The sequence below is a fragment of the Pipistrellus kuhlii genome, unplaced genomic scaffold (genome assembly GCF_014108245.1).
Source record: "Pipistrellus kuhlii isolate mPipKuh1 unplaced genomic scaffold, mPipKuh1.p scaffold_m20_p_5, whole genome shotgun sequence".
NCBI lineage: Eukaryota > Metazoa > Chordata > Mammalia > Chiroptera > Vespertilionidae > Pipistrellus > Pipistrellus kuhlii.
This window is the reverse complement of record NW_023425551.1, coordinates 6,965,398-6,984,171: the sequence shown is the minus strand read 5'-3', so window position 1 is coordinate 6,984,171 and position 18,774 is coordinate 6,965,398. Positions and strand designations below refer to the sequence as shown.

Sequence of the window (18,774 nt, the reverse complement as noted above, 5' to 3'; positions counted from 1 at the left end):
AAACCCCACAACTAGCTGACACCAAGAATAAACAAAGGCAGGCGTTTGTAGAGGGGAGGCAATATTGGAGGCGGTGCCCAGGATGGGAGGTAAGTTTTTCTGTTTTGTTTGTTTTCTTTTGCCCTCTTTGTCTCTGGAGTTGGGCTCAGCTGCAGAACATGTGGCAGCTAAAAATGCAATAGAGTATGTAACCACTAGATGACAGTGGTGAGTACATTTTAAAGACAATTTACTGAATTCTGTTGATAAAATGGCAATAGTGTCCTTTTCATGATTAAAAGAGGTATAGAAATTTAATACTACTTAGTTACTAGAGGCCTGGTATATGATATTCATGCACTGAGGGTGGCCCTTCAGCCTGTCCTGCACACCTTCAAAGGGTGAGAGTCCTAGAGGGATGTCTGACTGCCAGCTTAGGCCCCCTCCCTGGTAAGCCAGCAGGCAGACATACCCCAGAGTCCTTAGTGATGCCATGGAGGCAGAAGAAGCTCCCATCGCCACTACTGTGCTTGCCAGCTGTGAGCTAGGCTTCTGTGTGAGTGGCACTCCCCTGTGGGAGTGCACTGACCACCAAGGGGCAGATCCTGCAATGAGCATCTGCCCCCGGTGGTCAGTGCACATCATAGTGACTGGTCATTCTGCAAATTGATTTGCATATTGGCCTTTTATTATATATGACTCATTAGAAAAAGCAATCTATGAAATATACCCTGTCTTTAAAAAAACAGACTAACTCCATAGGAACAAAAAATTCTCATTAAATGGAAAAAATGTATTTGTATTATATGGTAATTCAGAATAAAATTCATATAAATCTCATTTCTCCCATTCACAGCCACAACACAAGCTTTGGGCATATGCTTAATTTTGCATATAAAAATATGGAATGAGAAAAAAAAAGGAAAATCATATTTGCTTCAACACTATTTTTTTAATACAACTATCACTTAATATTCTTGAAGTGTAATTGCAAGACACATGTGATCTTTAATTTACAGGCTTAAATTATTTTTATAGTGAGAAGGAGGATTTGAGAATAAGATGAGATTGTTTATAGATAATAGAAAATAATCTTTTCACCCGAAAACTGCTGAGCATTAATATCATCCTTTTACTGGATAGTAAGAGAATTAAGACAGTATAGTTAAAACCTTGGCTTGAATTTGAATCAGTGCTAGGAGGTGGCTTCTAGGAAACAAATCCTTTAGTTTATACATAAGCATAGAGAATACTCTATGAAATTCACCTGAGAATATGGAAATCATGTGGGTCTCTAGTTTGTAAAATTACTGTTTAAAATTCTCTGCTATTTGTAGACGATTCCTTGTTCTTTGAGTCAACTTTTATTTTTAGACAGTCCCTTATACTCTCAAAATCAATATATAAAAAGAAATTTTAGTGATCTGGTAAAGTATTAAATAGATCCATGTGCTTTCATAAGAGTTCTCTATTTCAACATTCACAATTATTATAAATCAAAGAATTAATATTTAATTTTAATAATAAAATACATTTTAATGTTTCATTAATACTAAATTTAATTGTAGATAAAGAAAAAATACACACTACTGAAAACTCAGAACATTTATAATTCCTATTAAGTGCTTCCTGTTTTTCAATTTATAATACAGGATATCAATGTAGACTATCTCCTAAATCATTTAATTTCAAATGTTTATCAAACTCCTGGCCACTAAGCTAAGCACAGTTTACTCATTTTTTATTACTAAAGTTTTATAGTTAACATTTGTATAAGAAGCACAAATTAATTTGTATATTAAAATAGCCTCTCTAGTTAGTAGATTTTTTTGGAATTCTTTTACATGACTTTACTCCTCATTTAAATCCCAGACGAACTTCAAAGGAAAATCTTTCATGTTCCTTTGGAATATTTTGTCAAATCTTTCATTTTGCTCCACTGTGAAGTGATGTTTCCAGTCTCCAACAGTACCTAGAAATAAGCACACGATGGGCACCTGGGTGAGTAAGTGGCACTATCCAGACAGGAGTTTCTTCCCACCCACTTCAATCTCCTCTGCCAGCCACACTAAGTACCTGTTCATTCTCCATGGGTTTGATACTTCATCTTTTCTTACACAGAAATGAATTAAGAAACAAACTTAAAAACACTTATAAAGTTTACTCTCCTCAGCTAGTATGCTTTCACCAACCACTACCATTAAATTATATTCTTTATTGAGATGGTATAGCAAGAGTAAAATAGATGACTAGACTAGAGATTCTTAATATACATTATTTTACTGAAAACCAGGCACCAAAGAAATACAAGTGCCATATCATTTCACTCATATGTGGAATTTAATGAACAAACTGTACTAACAAGCAAAATAGATTCCTAGAGAGCAATCAAACAACTCTGGTATGGGGTAACTATTTGGAGTGTGGGGTGCAGAGATGGAGGGGAAAAAACAGAAAGAACTCATGGACATGGACAACAGTGTGGTGATTGTGGGAGGGAGAAAGATGGGTAGAGGTTGAAGATGGGATAGAGGAGATAATGGTGGATGGAGAAAGGATAAAATAAAGAGGAAAATACATATCTAAAATAAATAAACAAACAAACAACTAAATGCCAGGTACCATACTTGACAAACTGTATCTATCATCTAATATAATTCTTACACAACTCCACAATATTAGCATTTCTTCATTTTTAAAATTGAAAAAACATAAGAGATTAAGAAATATATACTGGTAATTACAAAATAGTCATGGGCCATACTTTGGTTTCTCTTCAGATCGCATAAATCTTCCGCCTTTTACAAAATAGTCAAGGGATGTAAAATACAGTATAGGTAATATGGTCAATAATATTGTAATAACTATGGATGGTGCCAGGTGGGCACTCTAATTATTGGGGAGACACTTCATAAATTATATAAATGTCTAACCGCTATGCTGCATAGCTTAAACTAATAAAAAATAATTTTGAATCTCCACTATAATTTAAAAAGTAAAAATAAATAAATAAAAAGCTAAAGATAAAATAAATGAAATTGAAAAGAAAGACAGGCCAGCAGGGCTCAGTGGTTGAGTGTTGACCTACAAACCAGCAGGTCACAGTTTGATTCCTGGTCAGGTCACACGCCTGGGTTGCAGTCTGACTCCCCAGTGTCAGGCATGCAGGGGGCAACAACCAATGATTCCCTCTCATCATTGATGTTTCTATCTCTACCTCCATCTCCCCTCCTCTGTGAAATCAATAAAAACATACTTTAAAATAAAAAATAAAAGAAAATGAAACCCAAAGATTTTTAAGTAATGAAATCAAGGTCACAGAGGGTGTTCAGAACTATCATTGTTTCAGTTTTACTTGAAGGAGGTTAGAAACTGTCATTAAGACAATTTTTTAATGAAGATTATTAGGTATCTTCCACTATCAAATTTTATTTTTTAAACACTAGGGGCCCGGTGCATAAAATCTGTGCACTGGGGGAGGGGTCCCTCAGCCCAGCCTGCCCCCTGTCACTTACTGGGAGCCCTCAGGGGATGTCCTAAGGATGGCTTAAGCCCATTCCCCATTGGGAGTAGACCTAAGCCGCAGTCTGGCCTCCCTTTCTGGGAGGCCACCAGAATGACCAGGGGAAGGTGCCAACCCCATCACCCTGCTGCTGCTGCCACTGCCAGTCACTGAAGCCGCCAAGGTATTTTCATCAACATGGAGTCTAGTCCCTTCACCATAAAAATTTGACAACTCTCTTTAAATATTTTCAAGATGTGTCTTTCATAGAATATGACATTTGTTTCTTTATTTTTCTTTTTATCCTCACCTGAGGATTTGTTTCCATTGAGATTTTTCCCTTCCCTTTGATCCCAAGCCCAGCCACTTCCCAAACCTAAAACCTCCACCCCAGGCTTTAGGCTTGGGAAGGGATTCCCCTCCAACACCTTCCCAAGCCTAAAGCCTCCACCTGATGGCAGGCTGGGATTATGCAACTTAACTGCCATATTTAGTTAATTTGCATACTCAATCTCATTGGCTGTGGGCATAGCAAAGGTATGGTCAATTTACATGTTTCTCTATTATTAGGTAAGATTGTAATTTTCATTTGGAACTGTTAGCAAGCTATTTATGGGCATGAAAATTACTTTATATTTGATATAATTAAGCAACAAGACTTAAAAGCTGATAGTAAATGGAGAAAAAAAGAAACACCTTTTTAAAAATATATATATATATATATTATTGATTTTTTACAGAGGAAGGGAGAGGAGAGAGATAGAAAGCTACAAACAAAGATGAGAGAGAGACATTGACCAGCTGCCTCCTGCTCACCCCACACTAGGGATGTGCCTGCAACCAATGTACATGCCCTTAACCAGAATTGAACCTGGGACATTTCAATCTGCAGAACAATGCTCTATCCACTGAGCCAAACCGGTTTTGGCAAGAAACACTTTTTAAAAAATAGCAGTATCAGGAGCAATTTCAAGATCTTCATTAATTTAGAATAAATATCCAACATCAAAATGCTAACTTGTGGATAAATTAGTGAATAAAATATGAATAAAAGAAGTACAAATTATGTTCTAGAAAAATGTATATTAAAAGATCAAAAATTTTTTAATTGAAATTAAGAAGTATCAGGGGGGGAAATACATTCATTCTTAATTTCTAGCATAGGAAGCACAATAAAAATTAATTTCATGTTGCTATTGAATACTTGAATTCATAGCATATTGGTTTCATGAAGTATTAATCTACTTTTTACACTGAAGAAATCTGAAAAATGAGGAAATAACTATTAACTCAAATTCCCATTTCCACAACAAAATACATGCTGGGTTTCCTTCTAGAATGTTCTAAGAGAAATAAAGGAAACCAAGAATTGGAGCTGTCGTGGTCACATTTTATACATCACCTTCAGGTAAGACTTGCTAACCAATTTTATTTATTTATTAAATATCTAGCATTTAAAAAAAAATACTTCTTATTGATTTTTACAGAGGAAGGAAGAGGGATAGGGAGCTATAAACATCAATGAGAGGGAAACATCAATCAGCTGCCTCCTGCACCCCTCCTACTGAGGATGTGCCCCCAACCAAGGCACAGACCCTTGACCAAAATCGAATCTGGGACCTTTCAGTCCGTAGGCTGACCCTCTATCCACTGAGTCAAACCGGTTTTGGCAGTTGCTAACCAATATTTAAGAGTAGGGACATGTAAGCTAAAAGAAAGGAATATAATATTGATTAATTAGGTTCGAGTGTTAGACTTGTACTACAAAATTATTAGTGTCCTTGGATACTTCTCAGGGCCATTTGCAGTTAAGATCTTTGATTCTCTCCAGGTCCCAATGGCAGTACTTAGAAAGATCGGTAAACACCCCTTAATTAGTGTAGGGCCCAACCAATCACGGAACTCTCAACACTTGCTTCTAAAACCCCTTGAGCATCACCTTTGCGCAGAAAATGTCCCTCATCTGTTCTTGTCCCAACTTCATGTTTTAGAATCTCATCATAATTTGCTTTTGGATCAGACTTCATGTTCTGAAATGTAGCCTGTTTCACAATAGCTTCCACATCCGCTTCACTCAGTTCTTTCTCAAGAAAACGGCTGATTTTAAGCACAGAACTTCTGAGATCCTGAAAGAATTGTGGGTATGAGAAACTATTCAGCTTACAAAGAATGCATGAGTTATATCGCAACATCTTGATCACATTTTGGAAAACTGAAGATGATTGGACTAGCTGTAAGTCTAAATTTTGACAAAGATATATTACTTTCCTATTCCTTCTATGAAAATGAGTGCTCTGGTTGTCAACTTTGTTAGAGCCTTCTATCGTGTCTCCTACCAGGGATCAAGTCTGCAACCCAGGCCCTACTGGGAATAGAACCAGCAACCCTTCAGTGCATAGGAAGACACCTAAACAACTGGTCACACCGGCCAGGGCTGGTCCCAGCATTTCAAAGTGCCTTTGCCCTTTTTGCAATCACTAGTCTTGTGAGTTTGCCCTTATTGACACAGATGGGGGCATGGAAAGGAACCACAGGAGATGGCTGTGTACAGTGAGAGGAGAGCCCTGAGGGAGCCAATAATTAAGGGAGGGACAGGCAGTTAGAAATCCCTGAAAAAGCATGAGAAATAGATAGGTCCCAAGAAAATGAGGAAAATGTGGTTCATTAAAACCAAAATAAAAAAGGGGTTCAAAGAAATAATTTTTAAAAATAACCTTTGCTTCTTACCTTTTTCATTTCCTCATACATCATGAACAGAATATTGAAGTCATGTATGTGCTCATACCAGCCTCTGATGTGATCAAACCAACGGCTTCCGAGCACTGGGGGGAAATCAGTCAGTGACAAGCGAAAGATGGTGCACTTACCACACAGCAAATAGAATCTTTCTTTTCTGTTCTGGCATCCTCTGGAAGGAAAGGAGAGCCCCCACCACTAGACATCTGTGTTACCTGGTAAAATGGTGCTTTGGGAAACAATCACCTGATTTCAATGGAAGCCTGCCTCTCCTATTTCTGTAGGAAAAGCAGCAGTGAAGAAAATAAGAAGCTCATGGGAGTGGCCAGGCCCGGAGCAGCCGAATCTTGTGCGGCCAGGCCTGGAGCAGCAGCTGCCAGGCTGGGAGTGGCCAGGCCCGGAGTGGCCGGGCCGGGAGCAACTGAGCCCAGAGCAGCCAGGTTGGGTGCGGCCAGGCCTGGAGCAGCAACAGCCAAGTCCAGAGCAACTAGGTTGGGAGCGGCAGTGGCCAGACCCAGAGCAGCTGGTTGTGGAACGAACCAGAGCAACAGAGTCCAGGCCTGGAGCAGCCAGGCCCGGAACAGCTCGCTCCTCGCCTGCCCCTGCCCCACGGCTGCCTCTCAGACATGGCTGGAAACTTTTGTGGGAACTTGAGGGTCTGCTGAATCAAGTGATGAAGGCTTAGATCTGGATGTGTTGAGTTAGTATAGCGCTGGGGTGTTGATCTGTGAGTGCCTTAGGTGGGGCCTGGATGAGGCTGGTTGACCTATTTGGAAATGTCTTTTGTGTGAAATGTATCATTGGGCATGTGGAGGTATTATTGATATGAGAAAATGCTAAGTAACAGATTTACTATCTGAAAAGGGATTTACTATCAGGAAAAGGGAGGGGGGAAGAGACTGAACATAAACTGTGTACCTATGGATGAGGACAATGGGGGATGGAGAGGGGGCGGAGGGTGAGGTGGGAACCTGGTGGAGGGGGGAAGAAATGAAGAACCTTTGTAATAATATGAACAATAAAGATGGATTTAAAAAAAAGAAAAAAGAAAAGAAAAAGAAAAAGAAAATAAGAAGCCCAAAGAACTGATTGTGAAGATTTAGGGTGAGCTCCTTACTTTCTTACTTCTCCCATCTGAAAAGCTGTCTTTATTTCTCCTTTTATTATCTAAATAAGTGAGAGCCCCAATTCCACATCCCACAAGCCTCTGACATCAATCTATCCTCCTCAGTGTTGAAATGAATATTCCACCGCTGCCATGTAAGGCCTACCACAGGTCCACAACAGAACACAAACACTGCATCCACTTTGAATTGGTGCACCATTGTGGCTCTCTTATGATCTGGTCAAACTCTTTCTGAAACAATATGCCTTTGCAACCATAACAGTTCCCAAAGTGGTTGTGGTGAGAACCGAAAAGCCATTGGGTGGCAAATTAAGTTAACAGTGTAGTAGCCACTTGTGTGCGTCCAGCTTCTATCATTCCTCGTCTTTATTTCCTTCAAATATGTTCCCCAAGTTTGAGAATTTGGCTAGATGGCATCATGACCTTATGAACAAGTTGAATGCATAAATTCATAGTTACCATTCCCATCTAGAAACCTTTTCATCAAATATTCCATATCATTCTCAGCTTCAAGTGTGACCACCACATTTGAGAAATGAAAGTATGAAGTCATAACATCTTTTGGGTTTCTGTAGACATAAACAATCTGCAGGGGGGATAGTAAAATAAAATAATTTTAACAATTGTTGGTTGTCCTTACAGGTCGTTGTTATTTTTGTTGCTCCTTTTTCACACCAACATATTTCACTATGTCAATGCATAATAATTTGTTTCATCCAGCCTACTTGTCATGGAAATTTAGGTTATAGCCATTTTTTTGCTATTACAAAGACTATTGAAGTAATCAACTTTATTCATAGGACATTTCACATGTGCAAGCATATGGGAATAACATCCAAAAGTAAAATTATTTATTTGTAAAGTTGGTTAATACTACAAATTACCCTGCATAAGAAACTGTTTCAATGTACTCTCTGTAAGCGTTAAGTGACATTTGATAAAACAAAAACAAAAACCAGAGAACACTGGAGAGCATTTCTAAAAGGAAAAACTACTTAAGAGATGATATTGAAACAAAAAGTTGTCCATATAGTATAAAACTGAAATTCTACTTCATACCTCATACCAGACCAAAAAAAAATCATTTACAAATGGATTAAGTATTTAAATATGAAAGCATTATTTGACATTTTAATAATAAAAAATATATTTCTGATCTCAGAGAAAAAAAGATTTCCTAAACAGAAAGAAATTTTGGTTAAAATAAAAAATGATTAATTAAATTATATTACGTTTTAATGAATGCTATAAATCAAAATACATAGTATAAGGTTACAAAAAGCAACAATGTATGAGAAAAGCAACACATATAACCAATAATTTAATAGAATCTAGAATATGTATAAAACAAATCATTAAGAAAACGACAATGAAATTTAAAAATTCGTCAAAAATTATGTCACGAAATAAGAAATAACTATGGCAAATAAACATCAAAAAGTGCTTAATCTCATTACTGATTAGAAAAATGCAAACTCAGATTAGCTTGAGATATCATCTTATAATTTATATTAAAAACTAAAAAGTTTGTTTAGTTCAATGGATAAAGCACGGGAATGTGGACCAAAGGAACCCAGGTTTGATTCTGGTCAAGGGGAGGTACCTCGGTTGAAGACTCCTCTGGGCCTGGACCCTAGTGTTTCTCTCACATCGGTATCTTTTTGTCTTCCCTCTCTCTTCCACTCTTCCTAAAAATCAATGGAAAATATCCTCAGGAGAGGATTCAAAAAAAGGAAAAAAAAAATGTGTATTGCAATGGTAATATAGACATTTGCTGCAACTAACCTGTCTATCAATACACTAAACATTGTAGAGCCATACAAAAATCCTACTAAACCATTAAAAAAAGAATAGAATTTCATGTGCTGTCATCAAAAAAATGTTGTTATATACTATATGATCACACTACAAGCAATGTGTGTGATGACCCAATTTATGTGTACACTTATAATTCCATATATATTTAAGGTGTCAAACAGTATAAAATATTATAATTATCACATTTGAAAGACTGTGAATGAGTGGGGCAAGAGGAAAATATTTGAAGACAGTATTTTTGTTTGTGCCAAAGGTCCATAAGCTCTTTATATGACTTACTTTAGCTTTCTTGCGCTTTAGACCTTTGGGTACTAAATAATACGGGAGGTGGGAACAGAATAGGCGAGGAGATGGTCTCTTGAGATAGTCTGTTTTGCGTATATTGTATTCCAAGAAGGGGACTCTATCTAGTGTTGACAAATTTTCAGTTCTATTACGATGTCCCTCAAAATAAATCAAGCTTAGTATCTGCTGAGTCCAGATGGTTCCTGTAAAAATAAATAATTTCACTTTCAACACTGAATTAATTTTTTATTAACAATGTCAATAATTATGCCACCTATTGCAAAACTATTTGGAGCTTTTTCTTTCTTTTTAACCACTCTAAATATGCCAAGGAAATGGGCCCAACTTATTTTCTATGTATTTTACATTAAAAGTACTAAAGATAAAATAAGGTGTTCTAAGTTCGCTTTTTACTGAAAAGAATTGTGATGGTAGTGATTAGTTCAATCCTTCAGCTCTGTTGTTCTTCGCAATTCATGTGTGTTCTGCTCTTGTGATTTTCTGCAGCTCTCTCTGTTCCACCTTCCTTAGTCTTGCTTAAAGCTTTACCTTTTGGAAATATAGACAGTTTAAGAGCTCAACACCCCTTTCAACTTTTCTTGTTAACGTTGTATAGGTCTCCCAATACAGTGCTAGATTAAAGTACTGATAGGCATTCTTGTCTCATACTTGTTTTTAAATGTTTCACCATTGCATTTGATGTCTGTGGTAGTTTTTGGTAGATTCTATTCATGAGGTTAAAGAAGTTCACTTTCTTCCTAGTTTGCTAATAGTCTGCCTTAGGAATGTACACTGAATGCTTGTTCTGCACCTGTTGAGATGATAATTCAGGCTTTCTTCTATACTTTAATAATGTGTGTGAACTGCATTAATATATATGTTTTTAAATATATTTTATTGATTTTTAAAAATATATATTTTATTGATTTTTCACAGAGAGGAAGAGAGAGATAGAGAGTTAGAAACATCGATGAGAGAGAATCATCGATCAGCTGCCTCTTGCACACCCCCTACTGGGGATGTGCCCACAACCAAGGTACATGCCCTTGCCCGGAATCGAACCTGGGACCTTTCAGTCCGCAGGCCGACACTCTATCCACTGAGCCAAACTGGTCCTGGCTATTTTATTGATTTTTTACAGAGAGGAAAGGAGAAGGATAGAGAGTTAGAAACATTGATGAGAAAGAAACATTGATTCAGCTGCCTCCTGCACACTCCCCAATGGGGATGTGCCCGCCACCAAGGTACATGCCCTTGATCAGAATTGAACCTGCGACCTTTCAGTCCACAGGTCAATGCTCTATCCACTGGGCAAAATAGGTTAGAGCTGCATTAATATATTTTTAAGCCAATCTTGAAATAAAGCCACCTTGGTCACAGTAGGATTTTTTTTTTTTTACATTGCTAGATTTGTTTTGCTTATGTTTATTTGGTGTAGGATTTTTGCACCTATGTTCATGAATATATAATCAATGTTCTAAAAGAATGTGAGTTGTCAATAATCTTCCAATCATTGCTATTCAATTGAGTAGATTTAATAGATACAATAGGTTTGATAAAATTTATGGTGTATCCTGGAGAGTCACTCACCTCCCCTGTAAGATGAGTAAGACCCCAGCAGGTTGGACGAAGGGCTGGTGTGTGGTGTGCCAAATACTTAGGCTGGGTTAATGGCAAAGGAAAATTCTTATGGGCTGCTTAACCTAAAACTAAGCAAAATGAGGAACAGCAACATCTAATGGAGGAAAATAAAAAAACATCTGATATCAAATGTGCCAACACATTCTGCAGAGTAGAAAAATCCAGGGGAAATGCATTGGGTTATTAATTTGGGGAAAGTAAACAGGGTCCTGAATTTCAAAGTCAATAGTAAAAGGAAGGAAATGGAGCATTTTCATGAAAATAAGGAATGATTGTTTTTGTATTGACTGACTCGTGTATTTTTGGGCAATATTAATCACTTTGTACAACATTGATTCAAGAACACCAAACACCCTGTGTTCTAAGAAGCACATATAAAAAATAAGCTTTTAAGGGAATTGTAAGATTTGAGGACAATTTGCTTTAGTTCAAAATTACTTCATTATGATAGGGAAATAATAGCAATTAGTGTAATGAAAAAGCATAATGAAAATTAGTTCTGACTGAGAGATGATGCTAACCAAAATTCTGTTGTGTGTTTTTTTTTTGTGTATGTGTGTGTTTTTTTTAATATATTTTCTTCCATTCTCACAGAAAGAACAAGCCACCATTGACCTAGTATCTGCTTTGGCTCAGTATTTGGTTTCTTCATAGGTGCTTTAAAAAATGATGATATATGCATTTTAAGTGATCTTATATGTGAAAATTTTGAGATTTATTTAACTTTATTAAAAATCGTAAGTGGTGCTCTAAATGTAGGCTGGGCTACTGTTAACATCTGGAAAAGGGCTCATTTGTGCACATGTATTACGAAACCAGAGTGAAAACTGGTAACGGGGAGTCCACTCCTCAAACTTACCAGATTTGGGATATGTAATTATGAAGACATCATCATCTCTAATTTCAAAATCATCTAGATTTTCTAGAAAGTCAGGATCAATTAAAGAAGATACAAAATTATAGCCTTTATAGTTCAGCAAATATGTGTCTTTGTTGTCCATACTTATTCACCTACAAGTAAAAACAAATAAAATTATTTTCAATTTCTTAGTATTTTATAGTAATTAAAAACACTTGCTGAGTGTTTGATATATGCCAAGCACCTTTTAAATGTCATGTGTCTCAACCCATGCCATACTGAAGAGCATCCTATCTAATTAAAGAGTAATACGCAAATTGACTGTCATTCCAACACACAAGATGGCTGCCTTCATGTGGACACAAGATGGCTGCCACAAGATTTCCAGCAGGGGAGAGAAGTTGGGAGGGACCAGACCTGCAAAGGAGGGCAGTTGGGGACAATCAGGCCAGCACGGCAGGGCAGTTGTGAGGGACCAGGCCTGTAAGGAAGGGCAGTTGGGGGATATCAAGCCTGTAGAGGAGGGCAGTTAGGGATGACCAAGCCAGCAGAGGAGGAGAGTTGGAGGCAACTAGTCCTGCAGTGAAGGCCAATTCGGGGAACCCAGGGTTGTAGGGGAGGGCAGTTAGGGGCAATCAGACTGGCAGGCAAAAGCAGTTATGGGTAATCAGGAAGACAAGAAGACAAGCAGTTGGGAGCCAGCAGTCCTGGATTGTGAGAGAGATGTCCTGCTGCCCGTTTAGGCCCTATCCTACTGGGATCGGGCCTAAACGGGCAGTAGGACATCCCTCGAGGGGTACCAGGTTGGAGAGGTTTTGACTGAGCTGAGGGATACACACCCCTGTGCACAAATTTGACGCATGGGGCCTATAGTCCTATATAATAAAACCCTAATATGCAAATCGACTGAACATCAGAATGACTAGTCACTATGATGTGCGCTAAACACCAGGGGTTAGACCCTCAATCCAAAAGCTTCCCCTCTGGAGTCAGTAAGTTCTCACAAGGGGAGAACCATTCAGCAAGAAGCTGGGCTCACAGGGGCAGGCACAGCATCAGTGGCAGGAGCCTCTCTGGCCCCCACTGCAGGGGGGCAGTAAGGACCGAGGGGTCCTGGACTGTGAACGCCCCCGACTGCGAGAGTGTCTGCCTGCCTGCTTAGGCCCCATCCACCCAGCAGGCGGACATCCCCTGAGTGGTGCCTGACTGCAAGAGGGTGCAGGCTAGGCTGAGGCACCACCTGCTCACAGTGCATGAATCCATGCACTGGGCCCCTAGTACATATATATAAAGATTTACTCTTAACAGCAACCAAACATTCCTAGAGGTTTTAGCACTACTTTAAAGAGGAGGAAAGTACCCTGTTTCCCCGAAAAGAAGACAGTGTCTTATATTAATTTTTTTCTCCCAAACTTGCGCTAGGTCTTATTTTCAGGGGATATCTTATCTTTCCATGTGCTAGGTCTTATTTTCAGAGGACGTCTTATTTTCAGGGAAGTAAGATACGGAAAAGTTAAACAGCTTTTTCTAAAACCCCAGGAGGGAGGTATTATCATGATTCCAAACATAGAACTGAGGAAAACAAGGTAAAGGAGGTACAAGGTTGCCCACCTGGAAGATCTGGCAGGATTTGATGTCAGACTATGTGGCCACAGATCCTATGCCTTCAATCACTTCACTAATACAGTTTCTTAGTGTTTCATATTTTTATTATTATAGAAATAGGAAATTCTTCAAAAATATTCACTTTTTTTTTTTTTTTTCTGGGACAAAAATAATCTGTTGCTCCTGAAAGAAGCTTCTGAGGCTTTGGGATCTGTCTGCCATTTCAAATAAATTGTGGAATTTGCTCTGTGTGAGTAACACCAACTGGTTTTAATTTGGAGATGACACCCTTATATAGTTGTAAGATATTGTAAAGTTTTTTATTACATTTTTCCAATTGAATTTTATCAGAAATCCTAAATAAATTTAAATAAGAAAGTCAAAATATATATAGGAATCACACAGTCTAAAGAAATACACGTTCAAAAATTGAACCAGTTAGGGATTTCTCTATTAACTTCACCTGTTAAATCTATTATATATATTGATTTCAAAGAGGGAGAGGAAGTAAGAGAGATAGAAACATCAATGAAAGAGAATCATTGATCAGTTGCCTTCTGCTCTCCCCCTTCTGGGAATTGAGCACACTCCAGGAATGTTCCCTGACCAGCAATCAAACTGATCCCTGGTTCATAGGTTGATGCTCACTGAGCCACCCAACTGGGTGAGAAATCTACTCTTGAATGTTAAGTAGATGAGGAAATCCCAGAAGTACTAATAACACTAGGTGTAGAGCCAACACATACTAATAACACTAGGTGTAGAGCCAACACATATGTTAGCTGTGTACTTTTAAAAGAAATTCTGTGCACACCTTGAAAATGAATTTGTTAAAGTTGCAAATATAGCTTTGTCTAAATTACATGTCAAAAACATTTAATTCTTTTACAAACAATCTAAATCATCTGACTGATAGAGGAAGGTCAGAGGTTAGAATTTTGCTGAGTAAGAGTAGAAACATCACTTGCATTAGAATTACCTGGATTTTGGTAAATGTTCATATTCTAGGCTCTATAACAGAGTGATAGGATTAGAATTTCTAGAAATATGCATTTTAATTCTTGGAATCACAATTTAAAAAAAAGGAGAGAGGGTTGGGGGACCAAAATACTGTTTCAATGAATGTTTATCTCATCTTCCAGAGAAGGCTTTGTGGGATGTTATTTGGTCTCTAATTAAAAGATCTTATTAAGGCCATACTATGTTGCTAGAGCTTTCCTGACTCAAGGTGAAGTCCAGGCAACCTCAACTGGGGAGAAGGATAGAGGAGACTGGCTGATACATCACAAAGAATGGTTTCAAGAGAGAGATGGAGTGCTGTTCTGACTGTGCTGTTATGAAAATTTCCAGGAAAAACCTTCGATAACTCAACCTCTGGAGTGTGGTAAGGAAGAATTTATACTGTATACATCGACATACACAACAGAAAGCACCAATTACAGGAATTCTTGATTCAGAGAAAAGAGGAGAGAGTGTCAGGCAGTTCACAAAAACATTCTAAAATCACTCCTTTTAACTACTTATTACATTTAGTATGTCTTGCACAGTCTTAAGAGAGAACAAGCTATTTTGTCCCAGAAACCAGGAGGAAAGAGTAGAGTGTAGGATGCATTTTTATATAGGATTTTGGGACTGGTGAGTCATGTATTGTTTGTATCTCCTTAATGAATATGGGAGAAAGTATTTGTACAAAGAAAAGAATTTCATGTGTTTTCCCTATTCTTGCCTTGAATCCAAAAGAAAAGGAAGAAAAACAGAAATTTGAGGAGAAAGAAATAAAGTCATTGTATGCTGAAGAGAGGGTAAGACTTGAAAGAGGCTCTATGTCTACGTTTTCACTACTCACTGTTGCACGTCAACTGATGAAGCAAAATCCACCTCTGAGATAACTGCATGGATGACAGGGAAAGATGTGCTGCTGAGAAATAAATACTCCCTACAAGTGTATTTTGACCAATGATTAGTGCTCTAGGGAGTCAACAGATAGCTCAGTTTGAATAAATAATTAGGAAATACTTTATTAGGTAATACTTTATTAGGAAATAGACATGTGATTAGTCCAGACCACGCAAGAGTCAAAGCTGGTGGAGATAAAAAAGAGAGCTGCATGTAACCAGTCATCATATTTACTTAAATTGGAAACTATAAAACAACAGGTATTTGAAAGCTATAGCAACATCTTCCTTGGGCATGAAGGATGGCTCCTCAAATCATTTAGACTCATCTCAGAAGGCTGGTGTTCCTTTCTCAGGTTTTTACTCCAAACAACCTATGTAAAACTGGCTAAGGCTATGGGAGGTTCCAAGAACTTTATAAAATCACAGTGTATTTAAATTCATTTTCTAAAACATCCAGGGTTGTCCTTCTACTCCTGTTTTATATTGCATTTTAGTACATATTACAGACGATGCAGCCTATCTCTTTTGCGTCTATTCTAATAATAGAGGAATATGCAAATTGTCTGGGATGCTGTCACAGTAATAGTAAAGACCAACAGCAGGCTGGGTGGGGCGACCAGGCCAGCATGGGGGGGATTTAGGGGCAATCAGACAGGCCTAAATTGGCAGTTGGACATCCCCCAAGGGGTCCCGGATTGGAGAGGGTGCAGGCTGGGCTGAGAGAACTGTGTATTAAATCATCAGAACTTTTCATTGTATAACTGAAGTTTGTACCCTTTGACCAACATCTTTCCATTTTCTCCACCTCCCAGCCCCTCAGAAACCACCATTTCATTCTTTGTTTTAATGATTTGCATTTTACTGTTGGGGGTTCGGGGTGAGACCTTCTCCCCCACTCTTTGAACCATCAATGTAGATTATTTCAGAATAGAATTTATATTATGTAACAACATGAAATCCTCCTGCACATAAGATCTTAGCCTATTTACCAGACCTTTGGCAAAACAATACTGATTTGTCATTTACTTGAATCGACCAGTTAGCTAAAATTCAACCTAATGGGCTCTCTGATGGAACCAAGACCAAATCTCTTATTTCAAAATAAAAAAAAAATCTAAAGAAAGACAAGGTCAAAACAGATGAGTTACAAAACAGCAATGATCAAAGCAAGTCCCCAAAAGAGAAGAAAACAAACAAAGAACAAGTGTAACCAAAGTTTCATTTCAGACAGGTGAGGGCTCTCAGAGAGCACTTAGACCAGACAGGCCAGAGCTCTCAGACAGCAGCTGGTGCCCTCCCCCGGAGGAACTGGGCTTCAGTCATAGAGTCTGCTCCCCTGCCAAAATGAGACCTTGGATGACTCTTTGCTGTGTCCTAGATGGCCAAAAAGACCAGACAGCGATGATAGAAGACCCCTCCTGTGCACCCCAGTTTGACTTCCAGTCAGACTTGGAGTCCACAGACTCCACAGATACCCGTTTCCTTCCACCAGCTAAGTGTTCCAGGCCCCTGATGCCTTGAGAGGAAGAGCAGGGAGAGCCCTGAGATAAACAACTCTCAACTGCTGCTGGGAAATCCCTGTAGTCCCTGTCATGGGGTCAGCCTGCCAGGAGCCGCTGGACCCTCGGGCCTTACAGGAGTCTACATGGTCCCAGAAGAGTTGCCAGAAATTGTAACTGAAAATTCAGATTCTGCTGCCTGCCACAGCAAAATCCAAACTCTGGCACTGAAATCCTGGCATTTTTGGAAACATCTAGAAAGTCTGGATCAACACGAAAACAACAACAAGAAACCCCACAACTAGCTGACACCAAGATTAAACAAAGGCAGGCGTCTGTAGAGGGGAGGCAAAATTTGAAGAAGTTGTTTTAGTTTTTTGCCCTCTTTGTCTCTGGAGCTGGGCTCAGCTGCAGAACAGTAGTGGCAACTAAAAATGCAAGATTCTTTAACCACTAGATGGCACTCGTGAGTATATTTTAAAGACAATTTACTGAATTTGGTTCATGATTAAAAGAGGTATGGGAAATTAATATATTTAGTTACTAGAGGCCTGGTGCACAACATTCATGAACTGATTAAGTAGGGGGGAGTTGCCCCCTCAGCCAGGTCTGCACCCTCTAGCAGTCTGAGACCCCTCAGGGGTTGTCTGACTGCCAGCTTAGGCCAGCATCCTGCTGAGCAGAAGCGGACATCCCATGAGGAGTTCCTAGCGCTGTGGTGGATGTGGGAGAGCCCCCCTGCCACCGCTGCTGCACTTGCCAGCTGTGCGCCTGGCTCCTGGGTGGGAATGCACTGACTCTCAGGATGCAGCTTCTGCATTGAGCATCTGCCCCCTGCTGGTCTGTGCGCATCATAGCAACAGGTAATTTTGCTATTTAGTTGATTTGCACACTGGCCTTTTATATAGGATTCGTTCGAAAAAGCAATCTGAGAAATACACCATCTTTAGCAAAATGCACTAACTCCATATGAACAAAAAATTCATATTAATATGTTAAGCGCCATGTCAGTCACCAGTGACTGAAACGGAAAGGGAGACAAATAGGCTTGGCACTTAACGTGTTAAATGGGAAAAATGTATTTGTATCATATGGTAATTCAGAATAAAATTCACATAAATCTCATCTCTCCCATTCACAAACACAACACAAGCTTTGGGCATGTGCTTAATTTTGCATATAAAAAATATGGGGGGGGGGGGAGAGAAAAATCATACTGGCTACAATGCTATCTTTTTTATATAACTATCAGTCAATATTCTTAAAGTGTAACTACAGGACCTACATGATTTCCATATTCTCATATTAAAACCTCCACAAGTGAATGTTTTTCAAGCTCCCAAAGTTAGTAGAAGGGCTATTATCCCAATTCTCATTCTTTTTTACTAGAACCAGCTATATTTTCATACTAAGTAATATTTTAAATTTCAATAGTGAACTAAAATATTAAGTATTAAATCTTCACTTTCCCCCCATGTGCTTAAGCTCCCTGGGGCAGGATCAGCATATGCCTGTTCATCATCAATTGAGCACCAATATCAGAAACAGAAACAGAAACCTCCCCATATAAAAATACATGTGCACAGAGGTAGTTCCTATCTCGAATAGAATCCCGTAAGGTTAATAGTGAGAAAGAGATATCAAATTAATATTTACCTTTAAAAACACACATCTTTTAAGTAACAGATTCTAATGTTTTAGGGGTCTTTAGATAGAGATGAATCTGATATTTTAAAAACAAAATTTAGATGTCAGAAGATACATCCAATTAAAAGGATGTTCTTTTAAAAAACTACCTTAAAAGTATAGGTGAAAAATATTCAGAT

General features: G+C 38.5%; 1 protein-coding gene across 2 annotated transcripts in view; it reads right to left on the bottom strand.

Moving 5' to 3' along the window:
- Positions 1–15,548, bottom strand: part of LOC118705911 (amine sulfotransferase-like) — a 33,980-nt gene extending 18,432 nt beyond the window's left edge. Inside the window, exons 1-7 of one of the 2 annotated variants that reach the window (XM_036415042.2) lie at positions 15,398–15,548; positions 11,947–12,098; positions 9,441–9,649; positions 7,803–7,929; positions 6,209–6,303; positions 5,421–5,607; positions 1,570–1,951 (exon numbers count right to left, since the gene is read on the bottom strand). In XM_036415042.2, the coding sequence (XP_036270935.1) occupies positions 1,830–1,951; positions 5,421–5,607; positions 6,209–6,303; positions 7,803–7,929; positions 9,441–9,649; positions 11,947–12,088 (882 nt within the window). In that variant the 5' untranslated portion in view covers positions 12,089–12,098; positions 15,398–15,548 and the 3' untranslated portion in view covers positions 1,570–1,829. Of the gene's footprint in view, positions 1–1,569; positions 1,952–5,420; positions 5,608–6,208; positions 6,304–7,802; positions 7,930–9,440; positions 9,650–11,946; positions 12,099–15,397 lie in introns of those variants that run through there. The other variant, XM_045573336.1, reaches the window with a different exon arrangement.
- Positions 15,549–18,774: the final 3,226 nt, after the last annotated feature.